The sequence below is a fragment of the Anthonomus grandis genome, chromosome 22 (genome assembly GCF_022605725.1).
Source record: "Anthonomus grandis grandis chromosome 22, icAntGran1.3, whole genome shotgun sequence".
In the NCBI taxonomy this organism is placed as follows: Eukaryota; Metazoa; Arthropoda; class Insecta; order Coleoptera; family Curculionidae; genus Anthonomus; species Anthonomus grandis.
The window spans coordinates 23688247-23710277 of record NC_065567.1 but is presented as its reverse complement, the minus strand read 5'-3'; the positions used below and the strand labels follow the sequence as shown (position 1 = coordinate 23710277).

The window sequence follows — 22031 nt, the reverse complement described above, 5'->3', positions numbered from 1 at the left end:
AAGTGAAATGGGACAATACAAGACTGTCACATAAAACTTTTTTTAGTTCCTTATTAAGGAGCTGCCTCTGACTATAAAGGTTAATAAAAGCTTTTTTAATACATTGATCAATGTGCTCAGTGAACCTCAACTTAACATCTAATAAAACTCCAAGATTCCTAGCCACATTACTACAATTTATTAGTTGACCATTCAATTTAATCTGAACAAATTTCTCATATGTGTCCAAAAAGAAGAACCTTACATTTACTTGGGTTTAAACTCAAACAATGATTTTCCGATGCCTTTGCCTGCATGTTAAGGTCGTAAGATACCTTATCATTAGCTTCTAAGATTTTGTTAGGAGGAAAAGAGAAATAAACCTGTGTATCGTCGGCATATAGATGGACTTTTGAATATTTGAGACTCTTACACAATTGAGACGTATACAGGGTAAAGAATAGAGGACCAAGAATAGACCCTTGTGGTACTCCGCAAGAGAGATCCATAGCCGAGGATTGCTTCCTTCCCATTGAGCTTCACTATCTGAGTTCGACCGGTCAAATATTGCCGAACTAGAGAGCGAGCACTCTCCCCAAAACCTAAGAATTTTAGTATAGCCAGTAATAGTAGGTGATTTAACTTATCAAAGGCCTTGGAGTAATCAAGTAGAGTCAAGATTGTTAACTCATTACAGTCAGCTTACTGTATAATATCGTCAGTTACTTTTAGAAGAGCAGTAGAGCAGCTGAAGTCTTTTCGAAACCCGGACTGAATAACCGGCAAGATATCAAATCTGTTTACGTATGTTCTAATTTGGCTTTCCAATACCCTCTCTAAAACTTTTGAGATGACAGGGAGAATGCTAATAGGCCTAAGGTCGGATAATTCAGTTGGAGAAGGGACTTTTGGAATAGGGATAAGGTATGAGGACTTCCAAGAATCGGGAAAAGTTGAAGATTCAATACAACAATTAACAAGATGCACTAGAAATGGAAGAATATATGGACAGCAGTGGAGCAGCATCGACAAGCCTATACTATCTGTCCCAATGGCCTCAGATTTCATTGAGAATAAAGTAGATTTAACTTCTTCAAGCGTTGCTAGCTGAAACTCGAAGTTTCCTACCCCTTCCTTAACATTTAGTAGATAATAAGACAACGTTTCTGGATTAGGCGCGTTGGAAGATGCAGCATTTATAAAAAAGGTATTTATGATTTCAGGGTCACCCAAGTGGTCAGGAATGGTGTTTTGAGGCTTGCAATGTATGTTCAGCTGACGTAGTACCTTTCAGTTATTTTTGGAGTCACCCTTTTGTAAGGTGTTATTGAGATAGCACTTCTTCTCTATTTCAACAGCCGCTGTCACTTGGTTCCGAAGTTGGCGATAGGGTTCCCAATTTAATTCAGTTTTTTGTCTTTTGTACTTGGACAAGGCCCCATTTCTAAGATAAATAAGATGTTTGATATTATCTGTGATCCAAGGAATCCTTCCTTTAGTAATTCTGGCCGTTTTAAATGGCACATGTATATTAAAAAGATTAAGTATACAATCATTAAACCTATCAACTTTAGCATTAATATCTTCCATATAAAATATGTCATCTAATCGAGAATTTAATAAATCTTGGTAAAAATTATCATGTATAAAATCCCTGTAAGTTAATAGGAAGGGTGGAGGTTTGAAAATTATAAGACGTACTTTACATAAAACGACAAAATGATCTGATACCTGAAAATTTGAATCAACACTACTATTCTGTACAAAATTTATGTTTGAGCATATAATCAAATCTAAGAGGGAGCCGTTCCCAGCTAACCCAGGCCGAGTGAACTCATTGATAATTTGACTTAAGCTGTATACCTGAAGTAGAGAAAGAAACCTTTGCGTATGGATAGATTCCAAGTTATTTACGTTTATATTAAAATCGCCAAGACAGAGAAGATTGTCACACGACAAAAGATATCTACAAATGTTAGTTTCAAACTCAGTCATAAAATCATTTATATTAGTAAGACCCGGGGGCCTATAGAAAACACCTATGGTGCTTAGAACACCCTTAGTAAGCAGTAGTAAGCACTCTTTTAATGTAATAACATTTTTTTTAAAGGAGGATAAATAAATAAAATGATTTTATTGAAGCCAGCTGAATTATGAAGGGATCCTAGAATCTTCAGCTCTATTCAAAGGTCTAAATCATTTGTAAGCAACGGAAATTAAGGTTAAGTACTTCCAGGACCAAATTGAGTTAAGGAAAAGCAAATGAAGTGTCCTTGTCTCATCATGGATTTCGCATCCTTGAACAAGCTGTAAAGCTTCATTCAATTAACAATATATCTCAAGCTTGAGTAGTATTGTCTGTTTTAAGTGTATACAGCATCCAGAAACTGCATGTAAATAATTTGTTTTTTTATATACACTCTTAATATACCATTGTTAGAGTAATTATAACATGTGACATATAATACCAGTCTCAATCAAAATTTAATAAAAAAGTTACCCCATTTGAAAACAAGACCTTTTAAAATTTTACAATTGCCCCAAATGCAATTCCTGCTTGAAACCTTAGATAAGCTAATGAAACTTCATTTCAAAGATTTGGTAAGATCAAAAGCCATATTATTCATTATAAAACATTTTTTAGAAATAAAAGTTTATTGATTAAATTATTTACTGAATCTAATTATTAAGAATAATTTGACCTAAATAATAAGTTTGTGTTATATACCTACCTAGTTTGGATAGTTCTAGGACTATAGTGATTTTTTAAATAAATCTTATTATGGTTTCCATATTGTTTTCCATTGTTGTCCCTAATATTTCTTAAGGCTAAAATTTTTAAGAATTTTATCACCCTTTTGTTAATTTTATATACATTCAGATCTTTTTGCTTGATTTCATGCAAGGGTTGTTTAAAATTTTGTGCCAATTAAAAAACACCCTGAATATTTATGTTTAATAGGAGTAATGTTTATTATAAGCCGGTATAAAATATACCTTTGATTTGTTTAACCTAATATTGATTTTTATTTTAACAAAAATTTTAATATAAATGTTTTCAATGAAACACTTGCGGTAATTTCCCCAACAAATACATTAATAATATTTGTTGGGCAACCAAAACTACTTATATACACTCTACGTTTAAACTATGAAGCTTTAGGATAGAACAGTAATTTATTAAATTTAAATACCACAAGATTCTAGTGGGTTAGAATCTTCCAAAGTTTGAATGTCATTATTGATTGGTTCACTCAAAAACTATACCAACCTAAAATTGGACAAAAAAGCTTATTAGCCTATTTCAGGCTTTGCGACTAACAAATTCAGAGTAGGATTTATCAGTCAACTTCCCAAATAACTGATTAACTAAATAAAACGCCATAAATACAAAACTGAAATTTTATTTCTCATAAATGTCAAAGTATCTGGTTACAAAAATATACTTTGGCAACTGTTGAATTTTGATCTAAACCGTTCAATAATAAGGCACAAGTGTGCTATTGATTCCCATACAAACATTATATGCGCGGCTTTACTTTTAAAGCTGCCACGAACAAACAAGACATTAACCCTTAAATGCATATGGAAAAATGTATATTATTTTAAAAATAACCCAGGGCAAATATCTTTTACTAAAAGATGTCATTTAGAAGTATTTCGACCCCCTTTTAACAAATCATTAAGTCGTAGTAAAAATACATAATTCTGCATTTAAAGGTTAACTAATATTATTTCATCGAAATAATGATTGCAAAGTAAAAAATCTACTTACAACAAACAAAAATACTTTTGACATATTTACAAACATTCATATACATAAATAAAATATCATTTCGATTTTTTACTTTGCTTACATATGTTTTCACAACATATAATTTAATTAGAATAAATAACAGAATCTAAAAACTACATAACCAATAGCTACTGGCAGTTTACAAAATAGCTGTTTTCAGTCAAGTTGCTTAAAATGCTTCTACCAGTCACTTTTTGGCCGAGAAATCACATTTGACTAAGTATGTTTGATTTCAAGTACATGAGCAAGTGAAACGTACATAATATTAAAACACAAATTTTTACACTGAATGTATTGTAACTCCCATCACCAAAATTTTTTTAAATTAAACAACCTTTCTACTTTGAAAATTAACAAAAAAAAAAACAGTCAGTGTGAAAATCTTTCTGGTCTACCCAAAATTTGGGCAACAGTTGTTTGATTTTAATGCAAGTTTATTGGATATTTTAACGAATTAAGTATATTATGTACGTTTACTTTTGAACCAAATTACAAAAAAAAAACAGTGTATTAACACTGTTTAACACAACAATAAGTACAGTGTACCCTTTCTATTGCTCCATAAAACTCTAATTGGCAAACCATTACTGAAATTCTGTGCTGGCTACAAAAAATGGTTGCATGAACTTATGAACCACAGTACAAAACTACTTTGAGATGCTTTTATAGCATGAAAAGAGAGCTCAAAAGAATATTATTTATTTAAAATTCACGTGAATTACTTTATTACCCTTGAAAAAGTACACTGCTAACACAACAATAAAAAAATATATCTGAGAACCCCCCCCCAGCTGTTATTTTAAAGAGCCTCAAGACTAGATTTATATATTAATGGATAACCTGGATTGTGCAGTAGTCATAAAAATCCCCTTGCTTTGGTCAAACTGGCTTGTTGGTCTTTTTAGAAATCTAGTGTAAAGGCTCTTTAAACAAACTTATAGGAATTACTCCTGTGGAATTCCTCGGGCCCTCCATGCCTTCATGAGGTTATAACCAAAGTATATGGCAAAAACATGGATCTGCATAGCCATTGTGATGAATACAAACCACAAAAGGCCGCAAGGATATCCCTGGATGAAAAAGTATGAGGGTCAAAAAAATCGAACAGTAAGCAGTGGAAATTTTAGAAATTTAGATCTTAGTTCAAGTTCAATGTAAAAAAAAAATGCTTTAATATCATAGAACATTACAATTTTGTTGACAAAGGTGTACTAAAGATAAAGTCACATAAATAAATAAAAAATATTTTAAGTAACAAGGCATTTAAATACAAGCTAAAATCCAGGTGAAACACAAAAAAATTTAAAAAACCAGGTTACAAAACAAAAAATAAATAATCGGACATTAAAAGGAGAAGTTATAAAGTGGGGAAAAAAGAATTTAAGATTTTTTTAATCTAGTACTAGTTAATATATAGTGCATCTATTAATATTAAGTTTACCATTCACAATCCCCGATATCCAAGCAGGAAACATGTTCTCTGCCTTCCCTAGCCTATTATTTTATTTATTTATGGCACACATTTACTTTATTTCATATTATAAGGTTCATATTGCTTAAGAATTATGAATTTAATAAAATTATTTAAAACATACACTTAGATGGATAAACATCTGTTTGTGCATATAATACCTAAGATTATCAAAAATAAATTATATAAACAAAAACAAAGTAATAATAATAAAAATGCCACCAGTGTAAACATATAAAATAATGTATAATCATCTTCCCATCTTGATTAAAAAGTCCCTATCCTTAAGAATGTTCAAAAGACAGTTCAGAAGGTTGTTGATTCCTTCTGCGGATTTTTTGGAGATTCCTTGTGAGTTGGGATTGTAAATAGTGCAGCTTTTTAAATTTGTGGTTTGTAACTATGCATTTTTTAGAACCTTATTGTGAAATGTCTAATTTTAACAAATTTTAGTCTTTTTACATGGTTTACTTTTCTGTGTTTTAGGCTTATTTTAATTAGAAAATTAAGAGTAATTTAACTGTATTGTGTTTTTTGTTTAAGTGATTTTTTTTTAAATTTTAAATATAAACTGTATTTTATGCTTTGTTTATGACAATTTATGTATGTTAAAACAATAAAACAATATTTGATTTATAAACTTACCTTCCAGTACTCCAAATCAGCCAAATAGTCTTCATAATAGTCATAGTTGGGGTCATCATAGCTCATAGTCAAATAGATAAGAACTTCTGGCATCCAGTAACAGATTGCATATAGCAATGGTCCGATTCCAAGTAAGCCAATGGCAAAGATATATTGCTTCATACGGTTCACATTGTTTCTTTTGGTCGCATCCAGAGCGAGCACTGATACAATGAAGCTTGACAACCAAATCCACTCCCAGGCAAATGGCTATTATGAAAAATCCACTTTAGAAATTGATGAACTATAAAATTTATGAATAACTATATTACCTCTGGGACTTGCAATTCCTCGATGGCAAGAATAAACCAATTGAATCGGTCGAGAATGCAGGGAGTGAGTTTTGCCAACATAGCAAAGGTAAGAAAGTAATGGAAAAAGATACAGTACCTCAAGCGTCCTTTGTTAATGACGCTGAAAATGAGCAATATTAATTTATTAGATCAATACACAGGATTTAGATCAGGATTAGATCAACCCCATTACAAAAAATATAAATATTTCTGAAAAATAAATAAAAGCTAGACCACTAATTATTAATTAACAATAATTATCAGATTTAATCTTAATAACAAGAATAATTAAACTGTTTTACAAGTAGTAATAATAATTCCCCAAAATGTAAACAATTGGCATTGCAGATTAGGCTAAGAAAAAACAAGATATATTATTATCAATGAAAATGATCAAATGTATTTCAAATTATTTTAAAAAAAACAAAACCCTACAAATCCTTAATGAGACTCTTAAAATGCATTAAGGAGTTTCTGAAAACTTCAATTCCATTAAAGTTTACTAGCCTCAAGGTTCTTTCAACAGGCATAGCATAGTTGATACCACGATGAGGCAAAAAAAACAATCAATTTAACCTCAGACTAGGGTCTGAAATATTAAATTAAATTTTATTAAGTAGTTCGGGACAAATCACAAGGCTATTTAAAAGTTTATAAATAAACATTTATGTTCTCTGTGGGTTTCTTAAGTAAACTTCGCATATTTAGCAAGTTCATTGTTTCATCATAACAATGGTCATTAGGTACTCAAATGTGAAGTTTATAAAGGCAAAATTGTAAAAAATTATTTTGAACTCTCTCTAATGCCATACAATTATTCATGTAAAGAGGAGACCAAATTATTGGTCCATACTCCAACAAAGAGACAACAAGTGATATTACAACCTTTTCCAAGTTTTACCCGACAGGTCTTTACAATTGCGCAGGACAAAACCAAGGATCTTAGATGCTTTAGTTATAATAGAATTCACATGGGTGTTGAAATTCAATTGTTCACCAGATACAAAGGTCCTTTATTGCTGCAATGTACCTAAGATTAACATCATCAATAGTATAGGACAAAATTACCTATTTGTTTCTTTTGTAGAAACAAATGCATTCATAGCCAAACACACCATTCACACAATCTATTCAGATCCCTTGCAAGAGACCCATGTCCTGTTCTGAACTGATCACTCCATAAAACTTTAAATTATCATCAAATAACAAAAAATTACTATTTTCAAAGCAAACCAAAATATCATTAATGAAAATATTGAACAACAGGGGAGAACAATAACCACCCTGTGGAACCCCAGATTACTAGCATTACCAATTTGTACCTGCTGAAATCTGTCAGAAAGAAAACTTGCAAACCAGGCCACCTGTAAAAACAAACAAGCTGGAAAGCCAAAAAGTCTCAATTTTTTCCAGTAATAAGCCATGGTCGACACTGTCAAATACCTTGGAATGTCTGTATATATAACATCCACCCCTTTCCAAAGCATTCAACAGAGCACCCTGATACAAGTTTGTAATAGCAGACTTACCACAACTGAAGCCATGCTGTTCACTTAACAGAAGTTCCTTGCAATAAAAATTAATTTAGTTACAAATAAGATTGTCTAGAAGTTTTGGGATGGCAGACTGTACACACACACTCCTGTAATTGATCATTTCATTAGCAGCACCACATTTAAATATAGGCGTAATAAAACTAGAGTTTCCTCTGTGATGGAAAAAAGTCCAATGACCTATTGAATAAAATAAAAAGAGGATAAGAGAGGGCACACACACATTTTCTCAAAAAATAATTGGGTATACCATCAGGACCAGCAGCACTAAGTTTAAGGGGTAATTGAAAGATCTTATCAAAAATTAATCCAACAGATAATTTAGGATTAGGAATAGTCATGTTTACACCAGCCTGCCGAGAAGGTAAGACATACAGTAAAAAATTAGGCAAACCCCTCTGCAATTTGTTCACAACATGTAAACTCCCCATTATTATAGGTCATCAAATCAGGAAATCTACTTGTTGCTCTCCTGTTATTAAATTAAACTTATACCAAAAACTTTTGGGGCTTGTATAAAGTACCTAATTGGCACAAAATTAAAATAAAGATCAGGTAACAAGTCTCCGTTAGAGTTTTGCACCTAGCTCTAAGACCTGAAAAGACTTCGAAGATTCTGCAACAAGATGACCAGCCTGATATTTCATATGTGAAATTTTCTTTCGCTGGGTCAAGTACTTTAACTCCCCTGCAAAACAACTGGGAAAAGGTGAGGTTTTAAATCTCTTAAGCACAAACAAAGCTATAGCCATATTAATATTATAGCCGTATTTCTATCATTTGACACAAAATTCCTTTGAAAAAAGTATTGACCCACGTGAGTTAGGTAGGCATCTAACAATAGTTCTAAACTCATAATTCTGCCAAACAGCATCCGGAACATTAAAATCACCAAAAATAATAAATTCAGAGTTTGAAAATTGCTGCCTGAAAATCTCAACTGACTAAATTTGATATTCTATGAATTGTATTTAAGTTTACCTCATAGCGTACTGGGCAGCAACTTGTTCCCTGTAAGCATGGTCTTCTCCTGTAGCAGCTGATACTCCAGTTCTCGAAGGTCTTACTCCAGGCCTGTGGGTCAAAGATTGTCTCGAAGATGTTCTGGAGGTACTGGAGGAGACAGTTGAAGGTGGTCTGGCGGTGCTCTCCACTGATGGAGATGTCCCCACTGAGGCGTTGCTGTCTGAGGCCACAAGCTCCTCCTCATCTGAATTTCTAGGCATCTTGGTTTCTGCAAGGAAAAAGACTAAATATAAACCCAGCCAACCACCGGGCAACACAGCACTGATAAATTACATATTAATGTTTTCATAGCTGGATAGGAACTGTGTTAAAGTAAAGGCGCATGAGCGCAATATTAGATTTGACACCTTTAGATAACTTATTTGATTTACCTTAGGTCTTAACAAGGGAAATAATGTAGAAAAGTGAAGAGCAAATGTGTAGATGTTGATGAATGTTTATGTTAAAATTGCCACCAGACCAGAACAATTTAGAAGGGAATTCTACCCTAGAATATATTGATGACAGTTCATGTTCATGTCATATAGACGTTACTAAAAACTGTCAAATTAAAAAAAGAAAGTTTTCTTGATGATAGTATTTTCTGCTTGTTGCACTGAAATGATTTCAGATTCATAATTTAAATTTGAATAAGTTTTAAATAAGTTTGTTTTCACATATTCGTTGCACAGATTATTCCTTAAAGAGGTTTATAAAGTATAGAGATTTGCCCATTCCACAGCAACTAATGTAGTACTTTACTGAGGTATATATACAAAATCCTATATCTTATAGACATAGCTTAATATAAGAGAAAAACGGAGCCAATAGGCCTTAGCTGTCAAGTTGATTGTCAAAAGAAAACAGCTGATTGCATTGTTTATAATTTATTTTTTTCAGAAGTGGTGTGCAATCATATTGTGTTTTTTTAAATATATACCTACAGCTGAAACGTGTTTAATTATTGTGAAATTATATTATAAAAAGTTTTCTTTTTAAAACACATTGATCTGGAAATATCAAATTTGGTATAAACATTAATCATTAAACCCCCAATGTAATTAATCTATTTTTCCTTACACAAAGCAGAGGGTATTAACAAAGTAAATAGATTTCATCTTTGTTAGACTGTGGTAATAATGTGGTTTGTAATATATTAAATAAAAATCTGTTGTTCACCAACAAATTTATCTCTTTTATTATTTTGTGAGATAGTAGAGAGTGACCCTTATCGAGGCATAACATTATTCAGAGATTTATGTACACACAATTGCAAAACAAACAAGCACAGAAATGCAAAAAAAGAATTTAAAAAAATCTTTTCTGTTAATAGGACTATTTAGTAAATAAGTTATTCTGCAAAAGGGGATATGGGAATTGGAGAAGCTCCTGATTTTATATTGTATACACGTAAAGAAAAGAAGTGCACACATTTGGACAATACCATACCATAGACTACTAGCAATACCATTCAGAACTTTGTAAAATGCAAAGCAAACATCAAAGAACTGCCTTCTGCTTGATAAGGAGTCAATAGTCAAATAAGACATAGTCTCGAGCAGATAAGACCCAAGCATTATAAAATACTAAACCAATTTAAATTTGTCTAGAGCATCAGTCGCTTTTCTCAACTCTGTCTCCTGAGAAATTTCCAGTTACCAAGGTGGAACCATAGTATTATTTTAAGCAGAAGTAATTGTTATTGTACAAGTGATACACAATCATGTGACAATTAAATATGTGATATAAACTGTTAAAATATACAGTCCCGCTCCACTCATTTATTCTACATATACCTTAAAATTGCCAACATGTTTCAGAGAGAGCAGTTCCATCATCAGGAAGACTTCATGAGTTTATGTCACAAATTTGTTTATTTGACATAAACTCAATTGTGCTAATTTTGAAACCTTTGTCTCCCTGATGATGGACAGTACGATATCTAAAACATGTTGAAACTGTATGTTTTTAATTTTACCTTACCTTGTTTCTTCACTATTAAATTAAAAATTAAAACTTCTGAGGAATTCCCAGTTATTGAGATGGAATCATACATATTACCAAGAAAATTTCTTCTGAATACACACATTCAACTAAGAAAATGTAATTGTTATTGTAATTATGTAATACAAAATCATTTTCCTTCTATACAACCAAATATGTGATATAAACTTTTTGTCGAAGAGATGCCACAGATCCATTTGAGCAAACTGTGTGGTATGTAACCATAAAAATATAAACATAATAAATAATTGTTAGGGTAATTATGTAATACAAAATCATTTTCATTTTATACAATGGAATATATGATGTAAACTGTTTGTCGAAGAGAGAGATGCCACACATCCACTTGAGCAAACAACTTAGTAATATGTAACCATAAAAACAACAAAATATATTGGAAAAACCCTTTTGATAGAGGTAGCTATAAAGTGATAAAGTATATAAGGGTGGAATCTAACCCCACTATGGGGCCCTCCTCGCCTTAGGGGCACAAAATAGCTAGAGGCAAAAAAAGCTGATCCTAGAAAAATTAAATGATTTCTTTTAAAGGAATCCCTTTTGAGATCCTTTATATTTATAATAATAAATTGCTCCTTGGTGAAAACCAAGCTTTGGAAAAAGTGCGAGCGGCTATGGGACGCCAAGCCATAATGAAGAAATAACCGCACGCTAAATTACGCGTTCTAGCGAAGGCGTAATGTTTGAAGGGTACAGTTTCAATAAAAGCACATTTTCTTTCATAAAATAACTTACCTACTCCTGAAATTGCCAAAAAATGATCGACGAATGCACGAAGCGTCACTCCACTGCCGCAGAATTAAATGGAAATAAAAAGAATTTCAGAGAAGCGTCGGTTTTGAAGGCAAAATGGCGGATTTCGTGTTTCCGTTTCCGTCGGACCGCCTACCGTTCAAATGTCACTTTCAAAATTTGAAATTTTGCCGCGTAAATGTCGTAATTATTATTTATTTTACCTTAACAGGGAAAATAATGTAGAAAAGTGACGAGCAAATATGTAGATGATGATGAATGCTTAAATTGCCATCAGACCCGAACAATTTAGAGGAGGAATTCTACCCTAGAATATTTTGATGACAGTTCGTCAAAAAAGAAACTTTTATTGATAGTATTTTCTGCTTGTTGCACTGAAATTATTTCAAATTTCTAATTTACCTTAAAATATTAAGTGCCTTTAAATAGGTTTGCTTGTAAATACTTATTGGACAAATTATTTACAAAAAGAGGTGTATGAAGCATAGAGATTTGCCCAAATCTACAGCAACTAATATAGTACTTTACTGAGGTATAACCAAACCCTATAATATTTTATAAATACAGCTTAACATAAGAGAAATAGGAAGCCAATATGCCTCAGCTGCCCAGTTAATTGTCAAAAGAAAACAGCTGATTGCTTTGTTTATAGTTTCTTTATTTGTTTCATATTAAAAAATATACAGCTAAAAATGTTTAATTATTGTGAAATTATATTACAAAAAGTTTTCTTTTTAAAATCCATTGATCTGAAAATATGAAATTTGTTATAAACTTCAATCCTTGAACCCCCAATGTAATTAATCTGTTTTTCATTACACAAAGCATGTGGTTTGTAATATTTTAAATAAAATAATATTTTTCACCAACAAATTTTCCTGTTTTACTATTTTATAAGATATCAGTGACTCTTCAAGGCAATAACATATTATTCAAAGATTTATGTAATCAATTCACTTACACTACTGCATGAGTTAAACTCCATGAATAATTCATTAATCAATGTACATAACTTTTTAAGTAAATCATGTACGTACAATCAAACCTAATACTGCAGAAAAAACAATTTAAGGAAGTACCATCTTTTGCGAATCTATTAATTGCCGAACCTATTCAGTTAATAGGACTATTTAGTAAAGTCCAGTGCAAGGATATATTAGAATGGTCACCCGTCAAAACACCAGCATTCCACCTGCCAAACAATGTCATCCACCTTCTATTTACATTGTTTGAGAAGTAAAATGCTGGTGTTTTGACGGGTGACCATTCTAATATATCGTTGCACTGGACTTTAAATAAGTTGATTTGCATAAGGGGATATGAAGAAGCCCCTAATTTCATGTTGTATAAGAGGGGACTTCTAATGATGCCATTTAGAACTTTAAATGCAAAGCACAGATCACAGAACTGTCTTCTACTTGATAAGGAATTAATGCTCAAATAAGACATAGTCTCGGAGCAAGTAAGATCCAGGAATAATGGATATTTCATTATTTTAAATAAAGTAAAGGATATATAACATTTGTACAAATTTAACAATTAAATGAAATAGTGTCACAATTTTTTTTTCACACTTAAAACTACACTGAAAAATTCAGTTAGACTATAAAGGTACTCTATTTTATAATAAAATTTTTATTTCTTTCTTAAACTGTTTTCAATTTTATAAAATTTTAATTATGTATGGTAGGTATTGACAATTTTAAGGATGGGTTTCTGTTAATGTTAACCTATGTCGAGGATAGTTTAGTTATATCATTCTAGTTGCATGTAATTAAAATTTTTTTTTTTTTAAACACCCCTAGAACTCTTTCTATAATCTCATCTTTTTTTTTTGAATAATGAACACTGTCTCCAAATTTTCCTTCAAACCCCAAAATACTACTATTCATACAATTTACTATTCCAAAATAGTTGCCCTAGCTGAAGACTTAATAGGTACTTAATAAATAAAAAAAAATAAGTATCAACAGCCTGAGGCCACTTACCGACCCCAATAAATATAAAGGAAATTAAGTGCATACAATTTCAACAATCAAACCCAGTACCATAGAAAAAAAGAATTAAAAATGTACCAATAAAATCAAGATTTTTTGCAAATTATTTACCGCAGAAGCTATTCTGTTAATATTAATAGGACTATTTAGTAAATAAGTTGTTCTGCAAAACAGGATATGGAGAAGCCCCTGATTTTGTGTTGTATACGAGGATACATGTAAGTAAAGAAAAAAATGCACACATTTGCACCATACCATAGACTTCTAACAATACCATTCAGAATTGCCTTCTGCTTGATAAGTTAATACTCAAATAAGACAAAGTCTCGAGCAGGTAAACCCAGGCATTATAAAATACTAAACCAATTTAGATTTGTCCTAAGAAATTTTTAGTTACCAAGGTGGAATGATAGTATTATTTTAAGCAGATGAAATTGTTATCAAACATGTGATAAACAATTGTTAAAATACATATAGCTTAAAATGCCCAACATGTTTCAGACAGAGCGGTGTCCATCATCAAGGGTTTAAAAGACATAAACTCAATTGTGCTAGATTTAAACCCTTTGTCCTCCTGATGATGGACACTGCTGTGTCTGAAACATGTTGTAAATTTGAAGCTATATGTAGGTAATGGTATGAGTGGAGGGAGACCTGTATGTTTTTCATTCTACCGTAACCTATGACTCCACTGCAAGTATGCACTATTAAAAATTTAAGTATGTCTAGAACATCAGTGGTTCTTCTGAGGAATTCCCAGTTACCAAGGTGGAATCATACGGTATTATAACCAAGAAAATTTCTTCTCAACCCTCCACTTCAACTAAGCATACAAAATCATTTTCCTTTTATACAACTTAATATTATGATATAAACTGTTTGTCGAAGAGATGCCCCAAATCCACTTGGACAAACCATTTTGATTAATGTCAATATTCTGAATTATGTGAATCAATCAATCTTTGTTAATGTTACAAACATAGCAAAATGTTTAGATACGTCAAAAAAAATACCTAGACAAAGTAAAAATTAAAACTAAAGTAGCCACTGAAGTACATGTACAAAAATAATGCAATTCAATAGACAGTATACTGTCTATTTTTTGTATACAAAGTTAAGAAAGCCACTAAATTTTCAAGCCATTAAAACTGTAATTAAAATATTCTTCATAAGGATAAAATGGATTTTCTATTAAAAGATCCCTAACTATTTTCTTAAAGTTAATAAAAGACCTACTTCTGACATGTATGGGTAAAGCATTAAAAAATTCTATAGCCCAATATCTTGGTCCATCTTGACACTTTTATGACTACTAAATATTATAAATAACTGTTATAATACCAAACCAATTTAAATATACCTGGCACATCAGTCATTCTTCTCAAATCTGTCTCCTAAGAAATTTCCAGTGACCAATCCAGTTGTAACCAAGAAAATTCTCTCTTTCATTTTCCTTTTATACAACCCAATATGTGATATAAACTGTTTGTCTAAGAGATGCCACAAATCCCTTTGAGCAAACTTTGTGATATGTAACCATAAAAACATCAGTCTAATATAATAAATTATCATGGCAATTATGTGATATAAACCGTTATAATACCAAACTAATTTAAATAAGTATAATCTAGAACATCAGTCATTCTTCTCAAATCTGTCTCCTGAGAAATCCCCAGTTACTAAGGTGGAATCATATAGTTTTATAATCAAGAAAATTCCTTCTGGACCCCCCTTTAAGTAAGCAAATGTAATTGTTATAGTAATTATGTGATAGAAAATCATTTTCCTTTTATACAATCAAATAGGATATCACCCCAAAACTGTTTGTCGAAGGGATGCCCCAAATCCACTCGAGCAAACAACTTTGTAAAATAGAACCATAAAAACGACAAAATATATTAAAAAAAACCTTTTGATTGGGTACCTATAGAGTGATAAAGTATATAAGGGTAGAGTTTTACCCCACTACGGCGCCCCCTTACCTTAGGGGCACAAAATATCTAGAGGCAAAAAAAAAGCTTATCCTAGAAAAATTCAATGATTTCTTTTAAAAGGATCGCTTCTGAGATCCTTTACATAAAAATAAATAGCCCCTAGTTGAAAACCAAGCATTGGAAAAAGTGCGAGCGGCTATCGGGGCCAAGCCACAATAAAAAAATAACGAGCACGCTAAATTCCGCGTTCTAGCGAAGGCGTAATGTTTAAAGGGTACAGTTTCAATAAAAGCACATTTTCCTTTATAAAATAACTTACCTACTCCTGAAATTGCCAAAAAATGATCGACGAATGCACCAAGCGTGACTCCACTGCCGCAGAATCAAATGGAATTCAAAAGAATTTCAGAGAAGCGTCGGTTTGAAGACAAAATGGCGGGTTTCGTGTTTCCGTTTCCGTCGGACCGCCCTGCCATTCAAATGTCACTTTGAAATTTTGCCGCGTAAATGTCGTTTTACCCCGTACACTAGTCGAACATATGAGAAACTTCATATTTTTCAAATGACAAGTGAAGTTTGACTTACGCATGGCTCATTATGGTCCCATGTTTTGTTTATTTATTTATTTATTTACTACAAAAATAAAATTCCTTCCTAATGATAATTGCTTAATGTTGTAAATTTTATAGATAAGTAAACTATCCTTATTAAGACGAGTCTATAAAGTTTAAGGGCATCATAAACAGAACAAAAGGAAAAATTCGTTCCAAACCAAAAGTAAAATCATCAAAAATTAAAAAACCTGCAGAAGTGAAGCCTGCTAATGATGGTACAATGCCTAAACCAAAGATGATTGCTAAAGTGTGCCCTTCCTGTAAGGGCCAGGTAAGTAAAAAATTTATAATTTATATATAAAGGCACTATAAAGCTTTAAAATGTAACATGAGAACATTTCTATCAAATAGTCTAAATGATCACTATTTATAGTTAGAAATAACATTGGGCTTAATAATATATTAATTAAACATCATAAGAAATGTTTTAGTTCAATAAATTACTCCTTTGATGAGTTACAATTAGAGCCAGTGTTGCTCATTCATTTTTGAGGGGTCTTGCTATACATTGAAGTTGATAATAAACTATTTCAATAGAACAGGCTTAAAAACCAAGAATTCCTAACATTTTCTTATTTTTTTTAAGGGTTTTACAGTTATATATTAAGGATTAAAGAATATTAAGGAAGAACCTTAAGTATGAAAATTATAACTGAAAACTTAAACATACTTACATAGAAGCCTAAGAAACAAATTAAATGATTTGAATGATATATTGTTAACTATTTAGAAAACAATGCACCTGATAACTTTAAACCAGGATTTACCTAGCAAAGAACACTTGTTTAGTTCACAACAGTGCATAGTTAGTGAAAGACTATTTACTACTACTACTTTTAATATAAATGACTTGAATTATACAAAATAAAAATGCTCTATACAAAAACAACCACAATAAAAATAGTCACTTTTGGATAAATGGAGAGCATATTAAAAAAATTAAAGCAAGGGACAACTATATGTAAGATGGAACAGGATACCACACAGAATGTACAGAAAAATATTAAAAAACAAAAAAATACACAAAATTGAGATAGAATGATAGAGTTTATAGACAAACCGTTCAAAGTTCACAAAAATTAGTATGGATTTCAAAAGAAAAGCAGCACTTTGGGAGCAACAATAGATATACTAGATTACATAACCAGTGAGATAGATAAAAACAGGTATATAATAACTGTTTTTATCTATTTCCTAATGTATGTCGTTGCAAAAAAGCTTTTGATACAGTGGAAATTAATTTGTATATATCATCAACTCTTACGAACATACTCTACGGGAAGAAGACTGCAAACTGATGTCAATGGGAAAATAAATTAAGCTTAAATATTGAAAAGTCAGTTTATATGATTATGCAGCAAGTTGATAAAAAAAACAAATAAAGTAAAAACAAATTACTCTTGAAAAAAGTAAAACTCTTCAAAAGTTAACATGGAGTGTACTGTGGACAGCATTTAAAAAAAAATTACACCATTGTAGGGTGCAGTAAGAAGGTGCACTTATATGTTAAATAAATACACAAAATATCATTTTTTATATAACAGTTTCATAGAACTACATCTAAGGTAACCAAGAAAAAAGAAATAAGTAAATTACAAAAGTTAGAAAACAAAGCAATAAAAAACACTTTGTCATTTTACATCTAATGAAAGCCTGTTCACAGAATATGTTTTTTTAAAGAATAAAAAATTTGAATACTTTGTAAAATCTAAATTTATGTATAAAATACAGAAAAATCGAAAAACAAATATTACTTTTAAAGACAATGAATATAAGAACAAATGAAAAGGAGGGACAAAAAAAAGGACAGAACTCTCGGGTTTACCAGTATATAAAAACATTTAATTTTATACTAAATACAGTGTTTGAAAAAATAAATGAAAAGGTTGTGTATGGTAACCTAAAGATTTTTTGGAAAAACAAGGACAGCTAAACTAAAAAAAAAGCAAATTGTTAAAGTTTTTTTATAATTCAAAAATTGATATCTCTGTTATATTTAGAGTCTAAGGCCTCAATGCCAGATTTATTGTAATCATGAATAAATTAAAATAAAAACTCTTAACTATAACAAACAATATCTGCCATGTCATACACTATATAATTAGAAAGAACTATTTGTTCAAATCTCTTTTCTATAGCCTCTTATCTTTAATAAACACTTATATACTTATAAATACTCTCCATTAATGTAAAAATTTCTGTAGGTTCCAGTAGCATGTAAGTCATGTCCCTGTGGCCATTTCTTTTACAATGCCAGGAGGATAGCGAGGGAATTTGCCATGGAAGCAGACTTTCTTCGAAGAACAGCAAGGGTCAGGAGAGAGAAGCCCAATTATTATGATGCTCTGGAGTATGATAAGCATATTAAAAAGGTATTATCATTATGAAATGCTAGGATGTCAACACATAATCATTTTCTTTTTTTAGCTTAAAAAAAGGTTAAGTGAGTCTAAAAACGATGATGATGATGATGAAGAAATGGTGGTGGACAAGAAGTATCACAAAAAGGATAAATTGAGAAAAAAGAAAAAATCTAAAAAGAATATAGAAGAGGATGATGAAGATGACCCTATGGCGAAGCTCACTCCGGAAATTTTAGGCCACTGTAGTATGATTTTGGAGAGCTTAAATAGCAAGATGAAGGTGGTCATGTGGAAACCAACCACATAAGTGGGTTTGCTCTTTTTTTAACCTCATTGTATTAAAAATGTGAATATTGTGTAAATGTAAAAAATATTGTTCATATAGCCTAAATGCCATAGTGTGAATATTTTAAATATTTAGTTCCTATAATAGTCTTGTTAATAATTTACATTACATGTGGCATCTATTATGTGTTTAAGTTGGGTTAAATAGCAAACACTAACTTGCACCAAAGGGTTTGTTTGGTTTTTAATCGGGTAAATATAGGTTTGGGTTTGGTTTATTTAAATTGGATTAGGTTTAAAGGGAAACACCTGCTTAATCAAACAGAAATCCAGGTGTGCGTTAGTGTCAACTGTCCGAATCAACCGAGTCTATTGTGAGACTAATTATGATTAGGTTCTTTAGAAGGGCCTTTATTGTTTTATTTATTTATAGATGGTACTGATTAGGCAACCTTTAAAATAAAATTTTAAGTATTTGTTAACTGTTTTGTGTTTGAGCAAAGAGGTTCATACTGAATCGATTTTCGGCGCATTCACCCATATATGTGGATTAAATTCTATTGAGCAAGAGGTTGGGTAAAGTCATATATCCTAAAGGAGTCAGAACAGTGTTCATGATTCTTGGCTGGACAGAAGATGTCAAAAATTGTATTGAGAACTAGTAGAGGAAAAAATTGAATATTGACATACTAATGATTAAGTCAAGTATTACTGTTAAAGACATTTTTAAAATAATATTCATGGATTTGTAAGTTAAAAGTATAATTTGAAATGTTCGGTCTTGGGGTTACTTTCCCGGTGAACAAAGCTGTGGTATTTGTGTTTTGCATAACAATTTGTAGGGGGGTGAGTTGAAACCGCTATCCTGATGTTCCCTTTAAGCAATAAATTGCGCACGCCTATGTTTGTAAGTTATTGTGGCAGCCGTGCCGCTTATTTCATTTAACCTGTTAAGTTCTGTTTCTGTTATTGATGCCCTTGTATTGATTTTCCCTTGTCAGACTTTGGAAGATATTTCAAATTCTTCATTTGTTGGTTCGTTTTAACGTTGTTCCCGCTAGTAGTTCATTTTGCGGACTGACAAAGCAAAGACTAGAAACAAAATTAGCTGCGAACTTCCACAGCGAAATGTTTTGATTATTTGTTCCCTAATGATAAAGGGTTTACGCTTAACTTTCCGTTCGGTAATTAAAAACACAGTACAAAAGAACCTCGTCTAGAATTTTCCTTTAATAATAAATTACGTGGAATAGGAAACAGTAATAGTGGCAAATCCGAATAAAGAATTAATTTGCAGGTTTCATGCCACAGCTGCAAAATACCGAAGGCAATAAAATCGAAACACAATTTTATTATGTATTTTTAATAAATGCTCCTTCCGATATTTTTTAACTGACACATCCACTTTTATTTATACCTCTATATTTTTTTTTTCAATTTACTAAATAATAAAACGCATTTCCGCAAAAACTCACAGGCTTAAAATACCCAATTTAAATGTTTATTTCATAGCAAACGCATTTTATTTGTTCAAAAAAAGAGTCCAATACCTCTGAATCTTAAAAAGTGCAATTGTATGTCAACCTCAAATATTCACAATGAAATTAAGCAGTCATAGATAATACTCCAGCTCCACTAGAAAATGTCGACTCTATGAGGGATCTAGGGGTCATAGTTGATACAAGGTTGGACAGTCTTGTTAATTTGTATAAGTTGTATAAGTAATTACTTTATACAGCAATGGTATGAACTATGATTCTCTCTTTAATGTCCATACATACAGACTAGAATATGTGTAGCGCAGGTTTTTGAAGTATTGTGGCACCTCATCTTTCAAGGGACTTAAACTTGTTTGTTCCCCCTATACACACTAGAAAATACTTTCGTTTTTATTTAGAAAACAGACCTACTGACTGAGTAAGAAATGCACCTTTATATCGAGCGTGCACCTGATTTAATATTTTACACAGCAATAATGATATTGATCTGTTTAATGGAACTATAGCTATATTCAAATGCAGAATTGCTCCAAAAATTATGACCTTATAACCATTAAATATTACTATATATATAAACTCTCCATTTAATTTTCTCTTGCCTGTAGTAAGTATACTCTAAAGTTGTGAGCATGAAATTTCGACTGTTTTTGAGTCAAATCAATTTTTGTAGACTATTAAGTTTTATATGCTGCTTACCTAATCTACCTAAACTATTATATTATATGTATAAATACTTTTGATCTGTGAAACATATGTTGTCTTATTATTAAGAATTTTCAGCTAGACAATGTTAGTTAAAAATAAATAAATAAGAATAATAATAATAGATCATGGAGATGCATGAATCAACTATTTTAAACGTAAAAACGAACCAGCCTAAAACTACAAATAACACATAAACCCCCATTTCGTCGATTTATGTTGGTCGGTAAAATTTATGGGCCCAGTATATTAACGCGATCCATCAAACGACTCCGGGATCTTGATCGTTGTTTCAGTTCTATCTCGCGTTCATTACTTATACTATATTAGGCATCTCAAGAAACCGCAATGTAGCCGGGTCGGGGGTGTGTATAGCGCGTATCCCACTTCTGATGCTTCCGCTACTGTTGCTGCCCTCGGGGTCCAACGCTTTACTTAAACGTTTTCATTGCATGGGCGTCCACCATTTTAATTAATTTATTGTCACACTTGGTAATATACTTATGTGGGGCAACCGCCGAATGCTTTACATATTTTGTTGCATGCTTCGGGCTCGGCTATATACAATATTTTAAAGAAATTTATATATGAACTTTTTTAGTAGGTATGCACTTGTTGGCCCTAGTAGCATTATTTATTTTCCTAATATTTTAGAGACTAGGCAAATATTCAAAAAAAATATTACTATTCCGATATGTATTATTATACTTTTAATGCAAATATATCGGAAACAAAATGGCTGGCGAGATTACCAGATCTAACACCCCTCGACTTTTTTCTCTAGGGTCACTCGATGATCTTCGGCAACGGATTATTACAGAATGTGCATCTATTAAGAAAAGTATTTCAAAATATGAGAATTGAGTTTGAAAATAGATTATACAACACTTCATTTCTTTCTTTGACCCTGTATAAAATTTTTTGTATAGGTGAATACTACTCTAAAAGACCTTTAGTTTAAAGTATCACAAAAGGGATGGTGCCATTTAAAATTTTGGATTGGGGTGCATTGGGCCTAAGGGGTGACTCACCCTATAACCGAAATATAGTTCTACCTCCTAGTTTTAGAGATATTTGCATT

General features: G+C 31.6%; 2 protein-coding genes across 4 annotated transcripts; one reads left to right on the top strand and one right to left on the bottom strand.

Moving 5' to 3' along the window:
* Positions 1–3367: 3367 nt before the first annotated feature.
* On the bottom strand, positions 3368–15963 carry LOC126748744 (protein jagunal). 3 transcript variants are annotated; one of them, XM_050458167.1, is made up of 5 exons: positions 15807–15963; positions 8758–9010; positions 6203–6344; positions 5892–6140; positions 3368–4845 (listed from the first exon to the last, which is right to left on the bottom strand). In XM_050458167.1, exons 2-5 carry the CDS (start codon positions 9000–9002, stop codon positions 4720–4722), a joined length of 762 nt encoding a protein of 253 aa, XP_050314124.1. In that variant the 5' UTR covers positions 9003–9010; positions 15807–15963; the 3' UTR covers positions 3368–4719. The 3 variants fall into 3 exon arrangements, with proteins under 3 accessions (XP_050314124.1, XP_050314126.1, XP_050314123.1); XM_050458169.1 differs by lacking the exon at positions 15807–15963 and adding an exon at positions 11539–11687; XM_050458166.1 differs by lacking the exon at positions 15807–15963 and adding an exon at positions 9174–9339.
* Positions 15964–16080: 117 nt separating this feature from the next.
* On the top strand, positions 16081–19225 carry LOC126748745 (UPF0547 protein C16orf87 homolog). Its single transcript, XM_050458170.1, has 3 exons — positions 16081–16372; positions 18306–18473; positions 18529–19225. Exons 1-3 carry the CDS (start codon positions 16322–16324, stop codon positions 18769–18771), a joined length of 462 nt encoding a protein of 153 aa, XP_050314127.1. The 5' UTR covers positions 16081–16321; the 3' UTR covers positions 18772–19225.
* Positions 19226–22031: the final 2806 nt, after the last annotated feature.